The sequence below is a fragment of the Xyrauchen texanus genome, chromosome 39 (genome assembly GCF_025860055.1).
Source record: "Xyrauchen texanus isolate HMW12.3.18 chromosome 39, RBS_HiC_50CHRs, whole genome shotgun sequence".
Lineage (NCBI taxonomy): Eukaryota > Metazoa > Chordata > Actinopteri > Cypriniformes > Catostomidae > Xyrauchen > Xyrauchen texanus.
In genome coordinates, this window is record NC_068314.1 from 23,831,523 (window position 1) to 23,849,512 (window position 17,990).

The 17,990-nt window shown below is 38.2% G+C and overlaps 1 protein-coding gene across 2 annotated transcripts in view; it reads left to right on the top strand.

Annotated features, from left to right (window-relative positions):
* The first annotated feature begins 3,014 nt into the window (after nucleotides 1-3,014).
* LOC127632789 (inactive N-acetylated-alpha-linked acidic dipeptidase-like protein 2) overlaps nucleotides 3,015-17,990 on the top strand; it is a 373,182-nt gene continuing 358,206 nt past the window's right edge. For both annotated transcript variants that reach the window (XM_052111561.1, XM_052111562.1), the window contains exon 1: nucleotides 3,015-3,192. In XM_052111561.1, coding sequence (XP_051967521.1) covers nucleotides 3,150-3,192 — 43 coding nt within the window. In that variant the 5' untranslated portion in view covers nucleotides 3,015-3,149. The remainder of the gene's footprint in view (nucleotides 3,193-17,990) is intronic.

A 17,990-nucleotide genomic window follows, 5' to 3' on the forward strand; every position in this document is an offset into this window, starting at 1 on the left:
AAATTGCACAGATAGCTAGCGTACTTGTACATGCAAGTTGTCCTTAATCCTGTTCTCCTCTGTACCTGCGTCATCACTCCCTTTGCCCTCTTCATCACACACTGATCTTGCCCTGACATTGCCAGCTGTACCTGTCACACCAACAGTTTTATTTTTTTCTAAGAAAAACAAATTATCAAGGCAAAGACATCTAGCTTGTCTAAATAAGGGAAGCTAAAATATGATAGAAAGATAGATAGCTTATCCACCTCCTGAGTCAATGGGGCTGGATTCAACATTTATTATATTTTCCTTTTTTTTTATATTTGAAACGCTTTGCACTGATGCCAACAGACTCTCTTTCTTCTCTATCTTTCTTTACTTTTCTTTTTTTTGGTTCCACTACAGAACCGCCTAAACGCTAACGTGAAAAATGGGCACAGTGCTAAATACTGATCTCTGATTGGTCCATACTATTTCTGGGAAACGGAAGCCAATAAGAAGCTCTTTATTAATAAAATGTTCATAAAATGCCATCCATTGGCTAATAGAAAGTGGATGCCTCTCAGACTGAATCTCTTCAAGTGGGATTCAGCGATTTCAGAACGCTGTGTTAATTATTTCCTCTCGTCAGCCGAAGGCCCTTAGACATCAGAGGCCCCTGGGCACCAGCCCAATCGGCCCGGATGTAGATCCGGCCTTTATTCATGTCACAGATGTGAAGTATGATTCACTACTTGCTATTATTAGTCTGTGGCAGGTGACAGTGGACATTCTAATTCTGTAGAGCATTTTAATGGATAAAAAGTTGTATAGGCCTGTGTGTGCAATATAATACATTTTTGGTCTCCTGTCCCTGAAAGGAAAACACTATGCATTTTAAATACAGAATCTGCTTACATGTAATTTTGTAAACTTTTTGGAGTGCACTGGCATATAGCATCAACATTAACAGACACTAACATTAAAAGCACTAACTCAACTTTTGACAGACTTAAAGGCACTAACTCAACTTTAGATGGGGTCTTTATTATTGAAGAAGAAACTTCAATTTGAGTTGTTCAAAATAACTCATGTTCAAAATATAATAATCAACATTACTTTCACAGTTAGCAGACACCAAGGATACTTTAAAAAATCTATGGAGTATCTATCCTTTCAGGGTCAGTGGATATTTGGTGGTTAACCCAGACCTCTATGGATACATATGGGGCAATCCTTTGATGAAATATCGGAATATAATAAACTTTATTTTAAAAGTTTAAATGTTAAATCTGTGAGATGTAATTTAAATAGTAAATCTTTAAATATTACTGAAACTAGTTTCCTCATTTAAGATGTGATTTAAAAAAAGACACTATACTGTCCCATTCCGCTTTCCTGTAGATCGACACACATGGAGTACAATTGACAGTTTTAGCCTATTATTGATTTGTCAGGTGGTTTTAGTTATTTTAAAATAAAGCAGTGTGTAAAAAGGCTAAATGAGGACATAATTGTTGCTAGATTTGCCAAAATTTGCAAGGTTTACAGCATTGTGTCTTAATAAAAACAGTCTCAAAGAATAAATATTATTATTACTACTTTTACAAACGGACATTTCTTTGTTCATTTCTTTGTTCATTGCTTTGCCAGGGAGTTTAGGGACATATGTTTTACTTATTAAACTCTTCATCTAATATTCACCTTAAACCTGGTCTGAATACATTTCACTCACTTTTGGTACCCCCCTGCAGGACATTTTAATAGGAAACTGCAGCAAACATGTCATTAAGTATTTTATCATGTAATATTCATAAGATCAGGCTGCAAAAAAAAACACAGATGTCCTTTTTTCATGACATAAAGTTAGCAAATTCCTTGGTCACATCTGTATATTTTTTTATTTGCTTTCAGGGTAATATATATAAATATTTGGTAATTACTGCATCTGGATGGAACAAATTAAACCCAGTTTCCAATACCTCACCACACTGTAAGAAATTAATTCTTCTTTAAGTCCAGGGTTAGAAATGTATATGGGCTCGGGTGCAAATATGCCACTGAAAGTGACAAAAATACAGCGGATATTTAAAATGTCATGTTTGATAAAAATCTCTTAAACCACTGAATGTGAGGAATACACTTCTAACCAATCCAAAGCTACAAAGTCTAAAAATAGTGTAAACAGTAGAAAACTGTAAAAAGTAATATAGGAATTGACCAATTTAAATGTATTCAGACTAATTGGTTTGTGTTGACATCTTGTGCATTATCTACAGTGGCTTGATTATGTGAGACTTGATTTTATAATTAGCAGCCATAACCATTCAGATTATTATTATATATTTTTGTATTATTATTGAATTGAAGTATTTTATATAAACATGCTGTACAGTATGCTTTTTTTATGGTTTGAGAATAAATATGTTCTCATGAAGGAAAGAATACCCATTTAAATTCAATTCAATGGGGCAAATATTACACCATAATAATTCTAATATCTGATTGTCATTGTTCTCTCTGAACCATTTATCATTTGTGCTGTTTTACCCTTGCATTAATGAAAGTAAATTTGAAGACTAAAAGCAGAAAATCGATGATTCATGCCGTTGGGCCATTTTGTGGAAGTTCCATCAGTTCCTCATTGGCTTCATTGTCGTATCTGCTTACAAGGCGTAGATGAAGTCTGAATAAGGTTTATATTCCCCTTAGGGGAAAAGAAGCTCTAGGTTTGTTGCTGTTTTCTTGTCTTTTCCCCTTAATATCACCATTTAAGAAGTTGCAATTATTACACAAACAGTCTAAAAACTGTAACAATAAAGAGGCTGGATCTTTTAGTGTCCCAGTAAGTATTTCCCAGGTGTACTGAATACTTTTTTGCATTAAGTAACTGTTTTACAATGCAATGGAATAAGTTATAAAGCTGGTGTGTCCAGTTTCAGCAGGTGCTTGCGGCACAGCAGGGTGGAGGAGGTGCAGAACAGGTTGGATGAGTACAGGTGAGCTAGGAAGCAGCTTATGCTAATTTGTCAACATGAGTGGAAATCCTCCTTAGAGCCACACTTGAGAGAGGGAGACAGAGCTACATGGGAACCTATTAGATAACCAATTCACCTGTCAGCAGCCTAACAGGGGGAGAGAGTAAGCGAGAGAGAGAGCGAAGGGAAGAGAGAGAGAGTGTTCTTGCAATGGTGGACACACAGGGATTCCATTCAAACCCAGCCCTGCAAGGTAAATGTTTATATTGCCACCCCTTTTATCTTCGTAATGAGGGCAGAGCTTGGTTAGCTCACTGCTCTGTTTGAATGTGGAGTTGTGCAGGTGCAACAGACTTGTGGTTTGTTAGACTCACGCAGAGAACCGTCTGTTTCCAGTGGCTTTGGCAAAGGAGCCTCTTGGGTTTTCTTAGGTAATGTTCACAAGGTGAGACGGTACAGCGCAAGAATCTGGCAACCAGCTGTATTTCAGTTACTGTTTTGCTGCTGCTGAAGGATCAAGGGCTGATGTTGTTGGAGAATGTTGTATTCACGCATAGTTTAACACATTCGTTACTTAAAAGGAAGGGGAGGTCTAGGTTTTGGGCTTGTCACGTTGCATTTAAATGTGGTCAATTAATGTTTATATATATATACACAGCATAGTCCAGAAGAGTAAAAACTGAATGTGGTCTTTAAAAAAAAGCTACTGGCATCTTTTGTGGCCTGGATTACTGTACTCTTTAAAGCATTACATTATTATGGACAATTTATATGCTACTGGTTTAGTTTTGTTTGTTTCTATATTTATCTATTGGCCATATTTTTAAGTATAACAAGGAGGATAAAATAAACTTTCTGCTGCTGTAATTACATTTGGAATAAAAAAAAGGAACATTCCAGCATGTGAAGGTGTGTTTGTGTGTGTGTTGAAATATGTATAATTTTACAGTTTGTGCTTGTGAGTACTTGATTTCATTTGTATGTGTGTCCCAGTGTGGATATTACTCCAACATGTGTTGGCATGCAAATGTGTGGGTGGGATTGTGTTGTACAATAAGCTATTCTTTATCACCTCTCTCACTCACACTTGCATTCCATTCAGGTAGCTCATTAATTCAGCCCTCTTAATCTCAAAGGTGGACAATATTGTGCAGTGCTTGAAGTGGGCGGGTCATCGGTGAGCAGTACCTGCACATCTCTAATTTAGTCAACAGAGTAATGGCAGATTTCTTGCGTACTACCACTTCTCAGAATCTCCTGGTACAATGTAATTTCTTTATTTAATGTAATACAGTGGATGATTTGATGCGGTCTGCCACTTTATCTGATGGATATATGTCTGACAGATTTTGCTAAAATTGCTTTAGTCTACATCTCTCATGCTCTCTGCGCTAAACTCAGTGGTGAGTTTGCTACAGCAAAAGCGGGCCGCATATGTTTAAGCTTGTCTGGGCTTAAAAGTTCAGTTACAGTGCTCTTTAAACAAGCAACTTTTAGGCGAGCACATTTTATCATGTCATATTCAATCAAATGTGTTTATGCAAATTGCTTAGTAGGTGCAGTAAAAAATACAGACTTAGAAAATACTTTACAGCTGTTACAGAAGTGATGCCAGCTCATATGCACAACCTTTTCAACAACAGATAAATCGATGATGAAAACCAAACCTAAAAACACTTTTGCTTTTAGTCTCCATTCTTCAAGTTTTAAGTGTCTCATCTGTTCAGGGTCAGTCGTGTTCGTTAAAAGTAATAACGTGGAGAATCATTAAACCTGCTGTGGCAGGGCGGAGGGCGGGGCCGGGTCGTGATCATACACACCCGGTCCCGTATCAGGCTAATCAAGCCTCTGAGGTTTAAAGGCCGACTGCAGAGTATCGTGCGGGAGAGAGAGATCATTAGTGGACATGTCCGTCATGTGTGTGTTTGTTTTAAGTTCCTCATTAAAACTATAATTTATATTATCAAGCCGGTTCTCGCCTCCTCCTTTCCATTGAATACATTACACTGGTGCCGAAGCCCAGGAAGGAGGAGGGATACGCCATAGTAGAGTTCTCGCCACTACCGTCCACCCCAACGGAGCAGCCGCGAGGGGAGAAGGGGCTCCTAGCCGACCGCCTGGAGTGGTCAGGGCCGCTGCCAGGGGCGGAGGATTCGCTTACTGGCCGCTGAAACGCGGCGGGGTTTAAGACCGCCGACCGCGAGCGGGGAGGGGCTCACTGCCGACCGCCTGGAGCGAGAGAACCGCTGCCAGGGGCAGGGGAGACCCCTTCTGTTCCCCGAGAACGCGGCAGGGTATTCCGTCCTCCAGGGGCTGGAGGACTGCCTCGGATCCACCCGGAGAGGCGCGGCTGTCGTCCGATAGAGGGTGGAGGAGTGGCTGAGGAACAAGCTGCGGCGTATCGGAGAACTGGCAAGTAAGAGTTTTTTTTTTTTTCATCGCTCTCTCCTCTCTCCCTGTCGCTCTGCGTTGGCCTTTTCCCTCTTTTTAAATTTTACAGTTTTTTGGGGGGGTACTACACTGTTACAGAAAGTACCCCCCCATTTTAATTATTTCTGTTTCCCTCCCCATGTCCCCTCCCTCGTCCAGGTAGATGGGGATGACCTGCCGGCAGTCAGCGCAGAAGGCGCACCCTCCCCCATGGAAAGGGGGGGGGGTGTACGTCAGGTGAGAGAACGAGGGAGGAATGTGGCAGGGCAGAGGGCGGGGCCAAGTCGTGATCATACACACCCGGTCCCGTATCAGGCTAATCAAGCCTCTGAGGTTTAAAGGCCGACTGCAGACTACCGTGCGGGAGAGAGAGATCGTTAGCGGACATGTCCGTCATGTTTGTGTTTGTTTTAAGTTCCTCATTAAAACTATCATTTATATTATCAAGCCGGTTCTCACCTCCTCCTTTCCATTGAATTTGTTACACCTGCATACATGCATATATCCTGATTGTGTTTGGTTTTATAATCAGACGTGTGTCAGGGTTCTCAATCCCGAACATCAACAAATACGTTTTTTCTCTGTTTATGAATGAATATCTTCACAAATATGTCTCATGCACAAATTTCCCATATGTGTAGGACAAGAAAAGGCTAATTTTCCCCTCCTGAATGTGAGGATAATAGAGAAAAAGGAAGAACAGGCCTTGCATTTATTTTATTATTTTATCTAAAAAGACAGTCTAATCTACATTAGATTGCCATTGTTTTATTATGTTGGTTAATATTGTCAAAGAACTATAAAATTGAGCAGATCTAAATGTTCTTCCTCTGTTTTTATAAACAATAACCCTACAGTGTATGTAAAGTTAATCGAAACCTATAGTGTAGGGAATTGTGTTATTTTAGGAACGGTGCATATAGATTTTTGCAACTGGTGTTTTTTTACTTGCTAGGACCCCACTGAATACAAAACAACCTGTTTCCAATTTTTTTCTTCATTTTTAGTGCCAAAATTCAAGATGGCAGACAATATATGCAGAAAAATCACAGAAAATAAAATATATAGTCTTTTCACTTCTGTAAAGGCTTTAAAATGGTAAACTTTTTGATGAATGTATTCCTAATAAAGGCAGACAAGTGAGACACAGACTATTTTCAAAATATTTATTGGATCATTTGCCAAAAAATTGGAAAAAATGAAAAAAAAAAAAAATCAGCATTTTGTTTCATTATTGAAGAGTTCAACAAAACAGTCAGTCATTGTCACTCAAGTGTTTATCCTCATCACTCTCACTGTCACTGTCACTGTCTGACTTTTCAATATTGGTGCATGTCTCCTCAGAGCCCTCACACCTGCAAAGTTGCGTGCATGGTAAGTTGTTGCTCCTGCAAGAACACCTTCTACTGCATTGGCTGGCAAGACAAGAGCACTTCACAAGCTCCACAACAGCCTCTGGTGCTGGTGGAAGTTTTGACAGGACAGGAGCCCATTGCCCATCATCAATTTGCCTCCATCCCAGTGATAGTGCGTCAAGAATCTTTGGAGCAGGCACTGTATCTTGTGCCCAAACATATGCTTGCCAGTGTGCTCTCAGAATGTGCTCTGTAACTGCTCCTGAAGTGGGACATAGTTTTTCCACTCTCTGGTTGGGTTTTAGATTTTTAAACATGTTCCACCGAAGGGCTTTAGCTGTTTCATAACCAGGTTTGAAGAGCTGACACATGAATTTCTCACATCCAGCTAACACGTCTGGAGATGGATGAGGACCTACACCAAGCCTACAAAGTGCATTAATGACATCATTATCTGTATCGCAACCTGTGATTGCATGGAACCCTGGTAATGCTGCTGCACGCTCTGGGCCAAGAGCCACGTAAATAGGTTGGAGTTGTATCTTTCGTCGACGATCTCCAGTGCCCATGATAATGAGACTGTCTTTGTTGAGGTCTGGTACCCTGCGTAGGGCAAGCACCAAGACATCTGTGTCACATGTGTAGATATGTGGGGTTTTGCCAAAATGACTGCTACTGCGTACATGATCAGTAGAGTGTCCGCTTCTTCTTGTGAGCTCCTCATGCTCACCATGTTAACTTTTGAGGCCATAACACCTTTGTGTGTGTGAACTGTGATTGGCAGTTTACATAGTTCAACAGCTTTATGAGCAAGGTAGAGAACGAGGTTGGCTTTGGTTTCCTTAGATCCCAGAAAAGCTTTAAAGTCTTTGATTGGTGTAGAATCTTGTATTTTGTATCCCTTATCCTGTGCTTTTCCCGCTGTACGCACCTGTCTTGTTCTGTCTTTCATGGACTTTGTGATGGTATAGTTGTCAAATAATAAGTATATGTCATTGTAGCCTTGTGCCTTACTTTCAACACTTTGAATGAAGCATTCTGCCAAATCTTGGCAACAGTTTATGTCACTTTTCCTGACAACCATCTCCTGCACAACAGCCATGCCATCTATTAAGATGCTATCCAATGTCTGTGTTGATTGCACAGAGCTACTCTCTGTAGATTGTTCAGAGGATGTTGTTTCTGAAACTAGTCCCTCCAGTTCATGGATGAGGGCAGACTTAGCTGTAGTGGGCAGCAAAGAACCATCAGGCACCATTAGGCTTGCGTTATAATCAGCAAATTCATATGTTCCCACAATGTCCTGCAAGTCCAGTTCTCTTGAGGACTTTGCAATGAGGAGCAAGCGAACATACAGGGAGTTGGTTGCTTTCATCTGAACAACCTCAGAAGACGACTTAAGCTTGATAGTTTTGCATCCATCTTTCCATGTCAAATACTTCAGCTTTGACATTTTGTCCCACATATTCTTTTCTCCTCTGACCCTTTCATTAACATAAGTTTCAAGTGCTTTTGCACCTCGTAACTCTGTGTCCAAAATATCATGCTGCACTGCTGTTGGCATTATTTGCTTGGTTACAAAGTTAACCAATTTCATTTCAGATGCATCATCATTCTCTGGTGGGCTGAAAGGGTTTGTGATGCTCAACACGTTTCACATTTTTTACTGCTTTTTCCTGAAGTGTATTTCTGTTTAAAGGGCGCGGGGGTAATGAGTAAATACATATTGTGCGACGCGGGACAAAGCACACCGATATATTGCTGCAGATTTAAAAATATACACTTATAAACTGATATTACAAGAGCCCATATTTACAGAATTCCCCTGAAAATGGAATTCCATCACCATGTCACAGAAAAGCCTGCTTTATCATAAGAGCCACAACTTACCTGTGCTGCCTTAAGTTGGAGCTGTAATTTTAATCTTGAAATATCTGCTGGACTTTATTTAAAATGTTGTTGCATTACAAAACTATTTTTTTTTTTTCACTGTGCAGAGTGAAGAAAGTGTTTCACTTTGTTTAAATAGCTTCATGCTGCTGCAGTGATGACTCTGCTTGAGTGACAGTCTGTGACATCGTGCGCACCTGTTTGAACATCTGCTGTCGTAAAAGTCTCATTCAGTAATCTCTCAATAAATTACGCATTCATTAAAATTAAACCCAGTAATGTAACGACAGAAATGCCACCCATTGTAACAAAGTACATTTTTTTTCCATTAAAAATTTACTTGAGTGAGAGTAAAAAGCACCCACTTTTAAACCTACTCTAAAAGTATTTTTTTCTCCAAAAAGTTACTATAAATGTAACAGAGTAAATGTAGTGTGTACCTACCCACCTCTGATTATTACATTGACAGGGAAATCAGCCAATCACAGTGCTGATTCCTCTCACTTTTCATCTGTTTTTCACTATTACCACTCAGATTCATGCCACAGCTTTGAATCTCAATGTTAGGCCTCATGTATTCAGATATAAGACAAATTCGATTTTGCCGTGTTGTAATCCAACCGGCAAACTGAGTTTATCCATTAAAGAACCAAAGACTACCGGACTGCTTACGAACCATTCACCGTGTCTCTGAGTGATAAAGTAACAGCTGCCTTCTCTCCCACGATCGCGAAACTGGCTTCGGTGCTGCCACTTTATTCTCTCTGTCGTATTAACCGCAAACACACACAACCCCTCACAAACATTTGGCAAGTAGATAACTTGGTGATAAAGCTCAGCTTTGTCCCAAAGTTATCGTACAAGCGGAGACACATGGTAAACGGGCAGACGCCATTCTCTCCGCCCACATTCGCACATATTTTCTGACCGGAAATCTTGCATGATATACGCATGGTTAGTTTTGCATACACCTGTGTCAAAGGCTGTCAGGGCATGTCAGTGCTCGGATTCAAGCCTTCATTGTTTCCTTTTGAATGTCGACGTTCTCCGGACGTCGATTTTCCTAAGAGAACAATCTAATATTGAGACTGTTATACTGTCTGGTTATTAGTCTCTGATTCCAGGGTGGTGCTCTGGTAAAATTAATCCTTATTAATATTCTATTGATTTTGAAAATTGATCATTATCTTTGATGATTTTTGAATTTGAAGGATCAATAAGGTAGTGTTAATTCTAATCAATGTTCCAGTGATTTTAATAATTAATGATTATCCTTTTAAATATGTAATATTCTATTGAATTTGATAATTGATGGTTGTCTTTGATGATTGTTAATTTAAAGGATTAAAGAGCTAACAATGTTTCTAATCAATGTTCTTTTCGATTTTAATAATTAATAATGGTCATTGATAATTATTAATTATTGCTAATAACCAAACTCACTCCTAAACATAGCACACTACATCAATGAGGACACAAGGATGCCTTTATGTGCTTGTAGTGTTGGACAACATACTTCAGAAAAATGTGTACTTTACACACTATTTTTGGTCATATGTTTGTACTTTCTTATTAAAAAATAAATTCAGGACACACTGCCCCCTTGCCTTTGAGGAGAAAATGTATACAGAATTTGGGGTTACATCCATTTATTTTTTGTATTTGTAGTCTGAATGATAAAGGACAGATTTCTGAAGTGCAACCGGGTGTGGGGATGTAATGACCCAGCCTTGCCCTTGCCTTCTACTGCAATGCTATCTGACACACTGCTCAAAAGAGCACATCATCCTTCCTTTACCACACATATCACATCCCTTTTGTTCACCGCTTCCTTTTGAAACATGATCTTTTGAATTTCAAAGGCAAAGAAAAAAGCAATGCTTCATCCTGGTATCTAAAACCTGGTGGGACGTCCTTTGTTATCTGTCCTTAGATCAGTTGTTCCTTGGCCATTGATAAGCAAAGCTCAGAGCACCTTAGGTTTACAAAGTCTAACAGATACCTAAATATACCTAATTTCCTCTTGCACCTGTTACACCTCTCGGTCAGCACATGGAACAGAAAGGATGGTTGTACTATGTGGGCCAGGTGGAATATGATGACCTCTTTTTTTACCCCTGCATCAAAAAAGAAATAGAAAATGAGGGAAATCAAATGAGAGGAAGACTTTCCTGTTTTAAATGTAAACAGTATTTCACCTTAAAAATGGCATCATTTAATAACCCTTGTTTCATTCCAAACCTGTATAACTCTCATGCTTCCTCTGAACACAAAAGAATAATGTATTGGCCGCTCTCTTCCATATAAGAAAATAAAATAAATAAATAAATAATGGGGACCAAGTCCTCATCCATACAATAGATTTGTGTGAAGTACAGGCCGAATATTAAGTTAATGTTTGGTCAAGAGCTGGACTACAGTCAGTGCTCTTCTGGTGGGTTTTCCTTCATGTACAATCAAACCCCTGCAATTGATCCAGAATATGGCAGCACTATTGGTGTTCAACAAGCTCAAGAGAGTGCATGTCACACCTCTCTTCATCAAGTTGCACTGGCTAATTTCAAAGTGTTGATGCTTGCTTACAGACAGGAGCGGAGCCAGAAATGTTTCACAGGGGTGGCCAGGCAGGGTCCAAAATGGTGGCAAATCATCGGAGGGGAGAGGGCTTGTTCGTGTTGTCAGACTGGTCAAAAGATGATGGTTGTTGGTGTAGAAAGACTAACTAAATTGTGCCCAAGACAAAAAATGACCAAAACGGCAATCGCCAATGGGTTGGCCAGGCTTCGGTCCACCCTTGGCCACCCCCTAGCCTTGCCCCTGCTTACAAAACAACCACTGGTTCTTGACCCCCTTACTTACACTCCCTACTTCAGGTCTATGTGCTCTCCAAACGCTTAGGTTCTGTGGGTGAACAGCGCTTTGTGGTTCCATCTCATAGAAACACAAATCACTTTCCCGGAATTTAACTTTGACTGTACCCTGCTGGTGGAATGACTTGCCGAATTCCACCCGAGCAGCTGTTTCTCTAGCCTCTTTCAAAAAACATCTAAAGACACAGCTCTTTCATGAGCACTTGACCCGACCCTAATAATGCACTCTCTGCTTCCTGAAAAAAAAAGGATCCATTCTTCTACCCCTGTCTCTCTCCTTCCTTGTGATATGTACTTAGCAATTTTGAAAATTGTATTACAGCACATTGCCTCCTACTGTCTCCCTTATGACGAATCACTTCTGTTGTTCTCCTCATTTGAAAGATGCTTTGGATAAAAGTGTCTGCTAAATAAATACATGTAAAATGCATGTATATGTAAATGTAATGAGGTTTAGAGGGACTTCAGTTTTACATTTTTCACTTTATTTATGCAGTACATTAATGCTGCACAATTAATAAAAAACTAATTGTGATTACAATAACGGCTCTCATGATTATTTAATCGTGAAAACTGATGATTACAGCATTCAGTTTCAGTCTACTTCTGTTGTGTTAATGGTTTCTAGTTAGAACATGTTTTTGCAGCGGTTTAGTTTCTAACCAATCCCATACATTTACGTTGAGCAATGAAATGGCAATGGCCAATCAGAGATGTAGTGAGTCCTAACAGTCATGACAACTGTTGGAAATTTGGTAGAATAAATGTACAGTAGTTTAAAGTGCCTGTGTAACCCCACCATTATATGTATGAAAACAGTATGTGTGAGCTAGTAATTAATTTACACTGTCCTTATTCTACATCATTATTAAGTAAGGGAATTTATAATGAATTAGTCGCGTTTGACAACCATAAAAGCAAGATAAATTACAAATAATTTGATTAGTGTCTGAATGAAATTATCATAAAAATTCATATCCAACATTACAACCTCTCGTTGTATCCGCTCACAATTTCTATTGTAAGGTATTAGCCTTAATAAGGGAATTCTGATTAATTCACTTATTGCAGTAATATTATTCTCATGGCTTACTGACACACATATTTAGGTATAGATTTGAAGTGAAATCTTTTAAAAACAGGGATGAGATTATTGATCAAAATGTTCCACAGTCACATTTTCTTTGAATACAGACAAACTTTATTGCTGTTCTAAACATAAACTAGTCTAACACATAAAACATGAAACAGGTTGGTGAATAAAGTGACAGTATGTGAAATAAGTTATCAATACAGCTAAAATGAACTTTACAGTGTCTGTTGACAATGCCTTAAGAACCATTTGAATCTAAATCGATTTGCAATCGGATTACCCAAATAATTCAACTAATACACCAGCACATTGAGCAAAAGTCTAGAAATGTACTTGCCTGTCTTTGTGTTTCCTTGCGTTGCATTTCATTGAGTTGCTTGGTTCTTTGGGGTTTGAAGAATGTTTGTTGTGTTGATGTCTTGAACTCTGTTATGATCATGGATAGTTATTGTCTGGATGGCTGATAAAGTAAGCTTAAGCGATGCCTTCTGCAAGGAAGACTTGTGACTCCTGTTGGGTGTGTGAACCATAGAGCAGAGAGTGAGAGGCTTCCTCTGGACTTTTGTCTCTCAAGTTTTCCTTGGACTCTACATGGCACAGAGGATTAGGAAGAAGCAGGAGAGCCGTGGAGAGGAGACCAAGTGACGGTTCCAAGAGAGCGTTGCAAGGGAGAAGCAGAATTCTAAGAGATAGTTTTTCCTGTTTTTGAATCATTTGAACTGAAATTGGCCACACGCCAAAGGTGTCCTGAGCCAATCAGAAGCTTTTCAAAGTCACATGGTCAACTGGTCTATCCTTTTCCAAGTTGATTTACAATCCTTTGTGTAGAGAATCTTTCTGCTCAAAATATTGAATGTTTAATCATGAACTTTTTTTTATCTTGAAAACAGTGCAAGAGACATGATATTCATTGTCATCAACATTCTCTCTGTAAACAAGCAAGAATTGACATACTAAATATGACATACTTTCATAAATATTATATGTGCAAGTAACAAAACATGAAAATCCCTGGTTACAAATCATATTGGTTAATTCATTGGATTTACAACACGGATGAAACATTACACGTTATGATAAACCTGATTGTGGGGATATATTATCAGGTTAAGACTTGAATAGTTACCATTCTTAATAGAATGAGATAAATCATACAAGATTAAAGATTATAATCATCGATTAGTTATTTAGAAGTGAGTACAAATCACAAATCCATGCGGTCTCTGCTGAGCTAAGAGAGAATGTCTTTGGAATGTGCAGATGGGGAGTGGAGGTGTCCGGGAGGAGAAAAAAATTTTACTGTCTCAGGTCTATGTTGATGTTGGGCCTTGGGACTGACTTCACGAGTCTCAGTTTCCAGATATGGTCATGGATTTATGCAATAAAGTCACAAGGTGTTACTTGGAAATTTGGTCTTACAGAGGGTATTCTTTATTGGTCAGCTTTGTCATTACAAACCCAGTTTGATATTAAGTAGGCATGGGAGAGACGGTCTCCTTCAGCAATGTAGGTGCCACGGATTCATTTTTATGACTCTTTAATGGCTCGGTGGGGGATCTCTCTGATATGTGGAATGTGGTGTTGTGTTCATTTGATGGCTTTGTTCATGGATAATCCTACACAACCAATCCTTATGCACAAATTTTGAAGAATCTGATGCCCAGATACATGCTTTATAGTATATTTCATCTCGGTTTTCGATTGCACATGAAAATTAGTGCTAAAGAAACATCACCTGACACTCGAAAGAAGCTGTAGAACAAAGGCAAGCAATTTTGAAATATTTTCAATTCATTAAATGTCACCCCGTTTTATTTATCATAGGTAAACAACCCAACAACAAAAATGAGAGCATTTGTGAGTGCATAACAGGAGAGTTTGAATTTTGTTGGGTCCCTAAAAAAGAAAAAGAATAACAGTTGTATTGGTGTATTAAACAAGCTACAAATAGCTTGTTTTGAAGTCAGCTTGTTTTGGACATAGAAAAAGTGTTAAACTTCAAATTTCACATATTGACTGAAGTTAAAACTGTTTTGTCAATAGTTCAGAAAGATCCTACATACAGTTCTTCACTGTAAACCATAGATGTACCTTTATAATAACCTTTAATAGCATTAAAGACAAGTGATTTATTTATTTTCCCTATGTGTTCACATTTGTTTCTATTTAAAACAGGATGTTTGGCCGGGACATAAGGGAAGACTTGGTCCTTTTTTTGTAGTCGTTGAAGTTGTATTCCTTGATTGATTCTGCCTGATTGTTTCTCATTCCCTGATTGTTTCCCCTGGTGTTCCTTGTTTTCCCTTGTGTATTTAAGCCCTTGTTTTCCCTGTTTCCAGAGACTATTCCACTAGCGGCTCTGCCCGCTCCCCCAGAGACGACTCCTCCTGTGGTTACGTCTGCCTTACCTAGGCTCAAAAGTTCCTCTGGTTCACAAATCATGATGGTCAGTCCGTGACAAGCCTAGTAGTCATTCCAGACCCTTTAAACTGTCGGGAGATCGCTGCTTGCGCTGGATTTGCATGAATGCACCTTCAAAGTAAAAGCACTTCATGTGTGCCATAAGTGTCTTATTCACTATGCACTGTATGTGCAATTATTTTGATTTTGTATTTTTGGAGAAAATGCGATTGATAACGTGGACATGCCATCAATGGTTGCTGGACTTACTGTGTGTACTGTTATTTTCTTCTTCCTAATATACTGTAACAATTTATTCAAGTGCAAAATAATTACTCAAATTTGACAATTAAACCGAAATCAGAAGAGAATGCTATCTACCATATAAAATACAATATAATTTTTTTTGAAATTGAGTAAATGTAATGTTAAAGAGTTAATAAAGCCATCTCGAGATTAAAGTCATTATAATGCGAGATTAAACTCGTTAAATTTCGAGAAAAAAGTCGAAATACAATCTTGAGAATGAACTCATTAAATATCGAGATTAAAGTCATTATAATGCGAGATTAAACTCGTTAAATTTCGAGAAAAAAGTCGAAATACAATCTTGAGAATAAACTCATTAAGTATCGAGATTAAAGTCATTATAATGCGAGATTAAACTCGTTAAATTTCGAGAAAAAAGTTGAAATACAATCTTGAGAATCTCGTCCAACCTGCTCTCTGGATATAGGCATCGGCCATTAAAAAACCCATGTCGGTCGATCACTAAGATCACCAAGGAGAACAATATTATTCTGGAGGCACGAGGTATCAAGCAATTGTGAAAGGTCAAGCACATGTTTTACAGTGAATATTAAATAGCCTACAGATGCAAACATTAAAGGAAATTAGAAAAAAATTCTTAAGCCTATAAACAGGTGAAAGCACCATAAATCAATATCAGAAAGTTTTATGGTAGGCTACACCCGAGGCTTATTTTGTGTGCACATATTTTAATTATAATTTGTATTAATATAATTATTTAGTTAAATTACATGTGCCGAATTAGTGAAAAGTCAGAATGGTTAATGAATCCTTACGTCTGAATTGTGTGAAAGATTTGGTGTTTATTAACAGGCATTTTAAAAAGTGGAAAATTTGTATAATATAATATCTTAGTTAACGTTACTCATGACAAGTTTCGATTTCTGAGAGTCGAGACTGCGGTCATCCGATGAATTTGAAATCACACCGTGCGCATTTTCATTCATAAGGTTTACACTGTTTTATTATTGGATTCACAGATACGTCATTGTTTTGTAATTTTTGAGATGTTCATTTAAAATATTGCTTAATACCTGTACTCATTAGATGATCAGTCTTCCGAATATTTTTTCTATTATTCGGATGAATTTGTTATTCTTATTGAAGTCATTATTTATGCCTTTCTGAATAAGGTATTCAGCTTTGTGTACATCCCTAAAGATTGTGTTCAGCATTGTGTCTGATTAATTGATTGATTAAAAAAAAAATCCTCTGTGTTATAGTCTCACCCATTAATTTGCTATGGCGGGACAAATTTGAATAGTAGGAATGGGGCACTGTTTGAATCTTGTCAAAATATCCTGGAGTGTTCAGGTGGCAAGTTCAGAAAAAATTACACGAACAGTGATTAAGGCTTAAAGAGACTTTGAACAGTGATTATGTTAGAGAATAAAGTGTAGGTGGTCATAGAGGCTGACTCCCATTAAATAGCCAGCAAAACCCAGCATTGCAGAAACATTCAAAACTGTATGTAGCCAGTGCATACAGCACTAGAAAAATTAGAAGAGCTCAGCTAAAAGCAGTTTAACATTTATTTTTTCTGGATGGGGAAGACACTTCTTGCACTCACTCACACAGCTCAAAGATTTGTTTCCTTTTTGACATCACTTCCTTGGTAATTTTTCAGCCTTCAAAATCCATTACAGACCTGACAATTCCTTTACAAACCCATGGAGAATTTTTAATCTGCAAAAAAAGTTGGGGCAAGGTACATTATTTTTCATTCTGACTGTCAAAGGAATATCATGAATAAATAAGGTGCTCAAGACGACAGTTGCACAGTGTCATGAAGAAGATTCATGCAAAGGAAATAGATTAACTGCGATGCAACAACCAACCATTTACAGCTGCTCTATTGAACTAGTAGACACCATCTACATTTGTTCTGCCAGGCACGTTCCAGCTACAGCCAATGGGATGTTTCCTCCCTGTATGATCCTCTGCAGCAGAGCGGACCAGGAAATGTGAGGTGACATGGTGTTAATTGAGTCAGGTTGTTTTGGGTTGTTGTGGTGTCTAGTGATCATGCAGAACTCTATGAGCTCTAAAAGAAGAAATGAGCAGAATGAGACAGGAGAAAAACTGAGTTTTGACAGATGGCAAAATAAATATAAAACAAAGAAAAACAAAATAACGTACTGTAGGGCTGCATGATTATGACAAAAATCAGAATGGACAATTATCGCTTGATATTGTAATCGTGATTATTAATGATGATTAATAGAGTAAAATACTGTGATATCAATAAGCAGGCAACTGTGCTTGCAGGTTCTTCAGAACATCAGGTAGTTTTGGGCTGCAGTTTATTTCAAGCATTACACAATGTAATAATGTTTGTTAACATAAGTTAATGTTACAAACTATTTGTCAAGACTACATTTTAGTAACATGTAAAATCCACCAAACAATCTGACATAGTGTCATACATTTTGCTTATTTATTTTTATTTCCAAATCAGGTTAAAATGACATTTTCAGGCTGCTCCAGATAATGCACAGTCACATTCTAGAGTACAGAAAACAGATGACATCTCTATCAACAAGGTGATTCGATCTTTTAAAGGAGCATTTGTTTTTATTTAATAAAGCAGCACTATACACAATTTATAGTTTTCATTTACAATGCTATTTTAAAAATCCACTATTTACAGTTAGCCACGATTAATTTAATTCATGAGAGAAAATGTCCAATAGCGGGGCAGTAA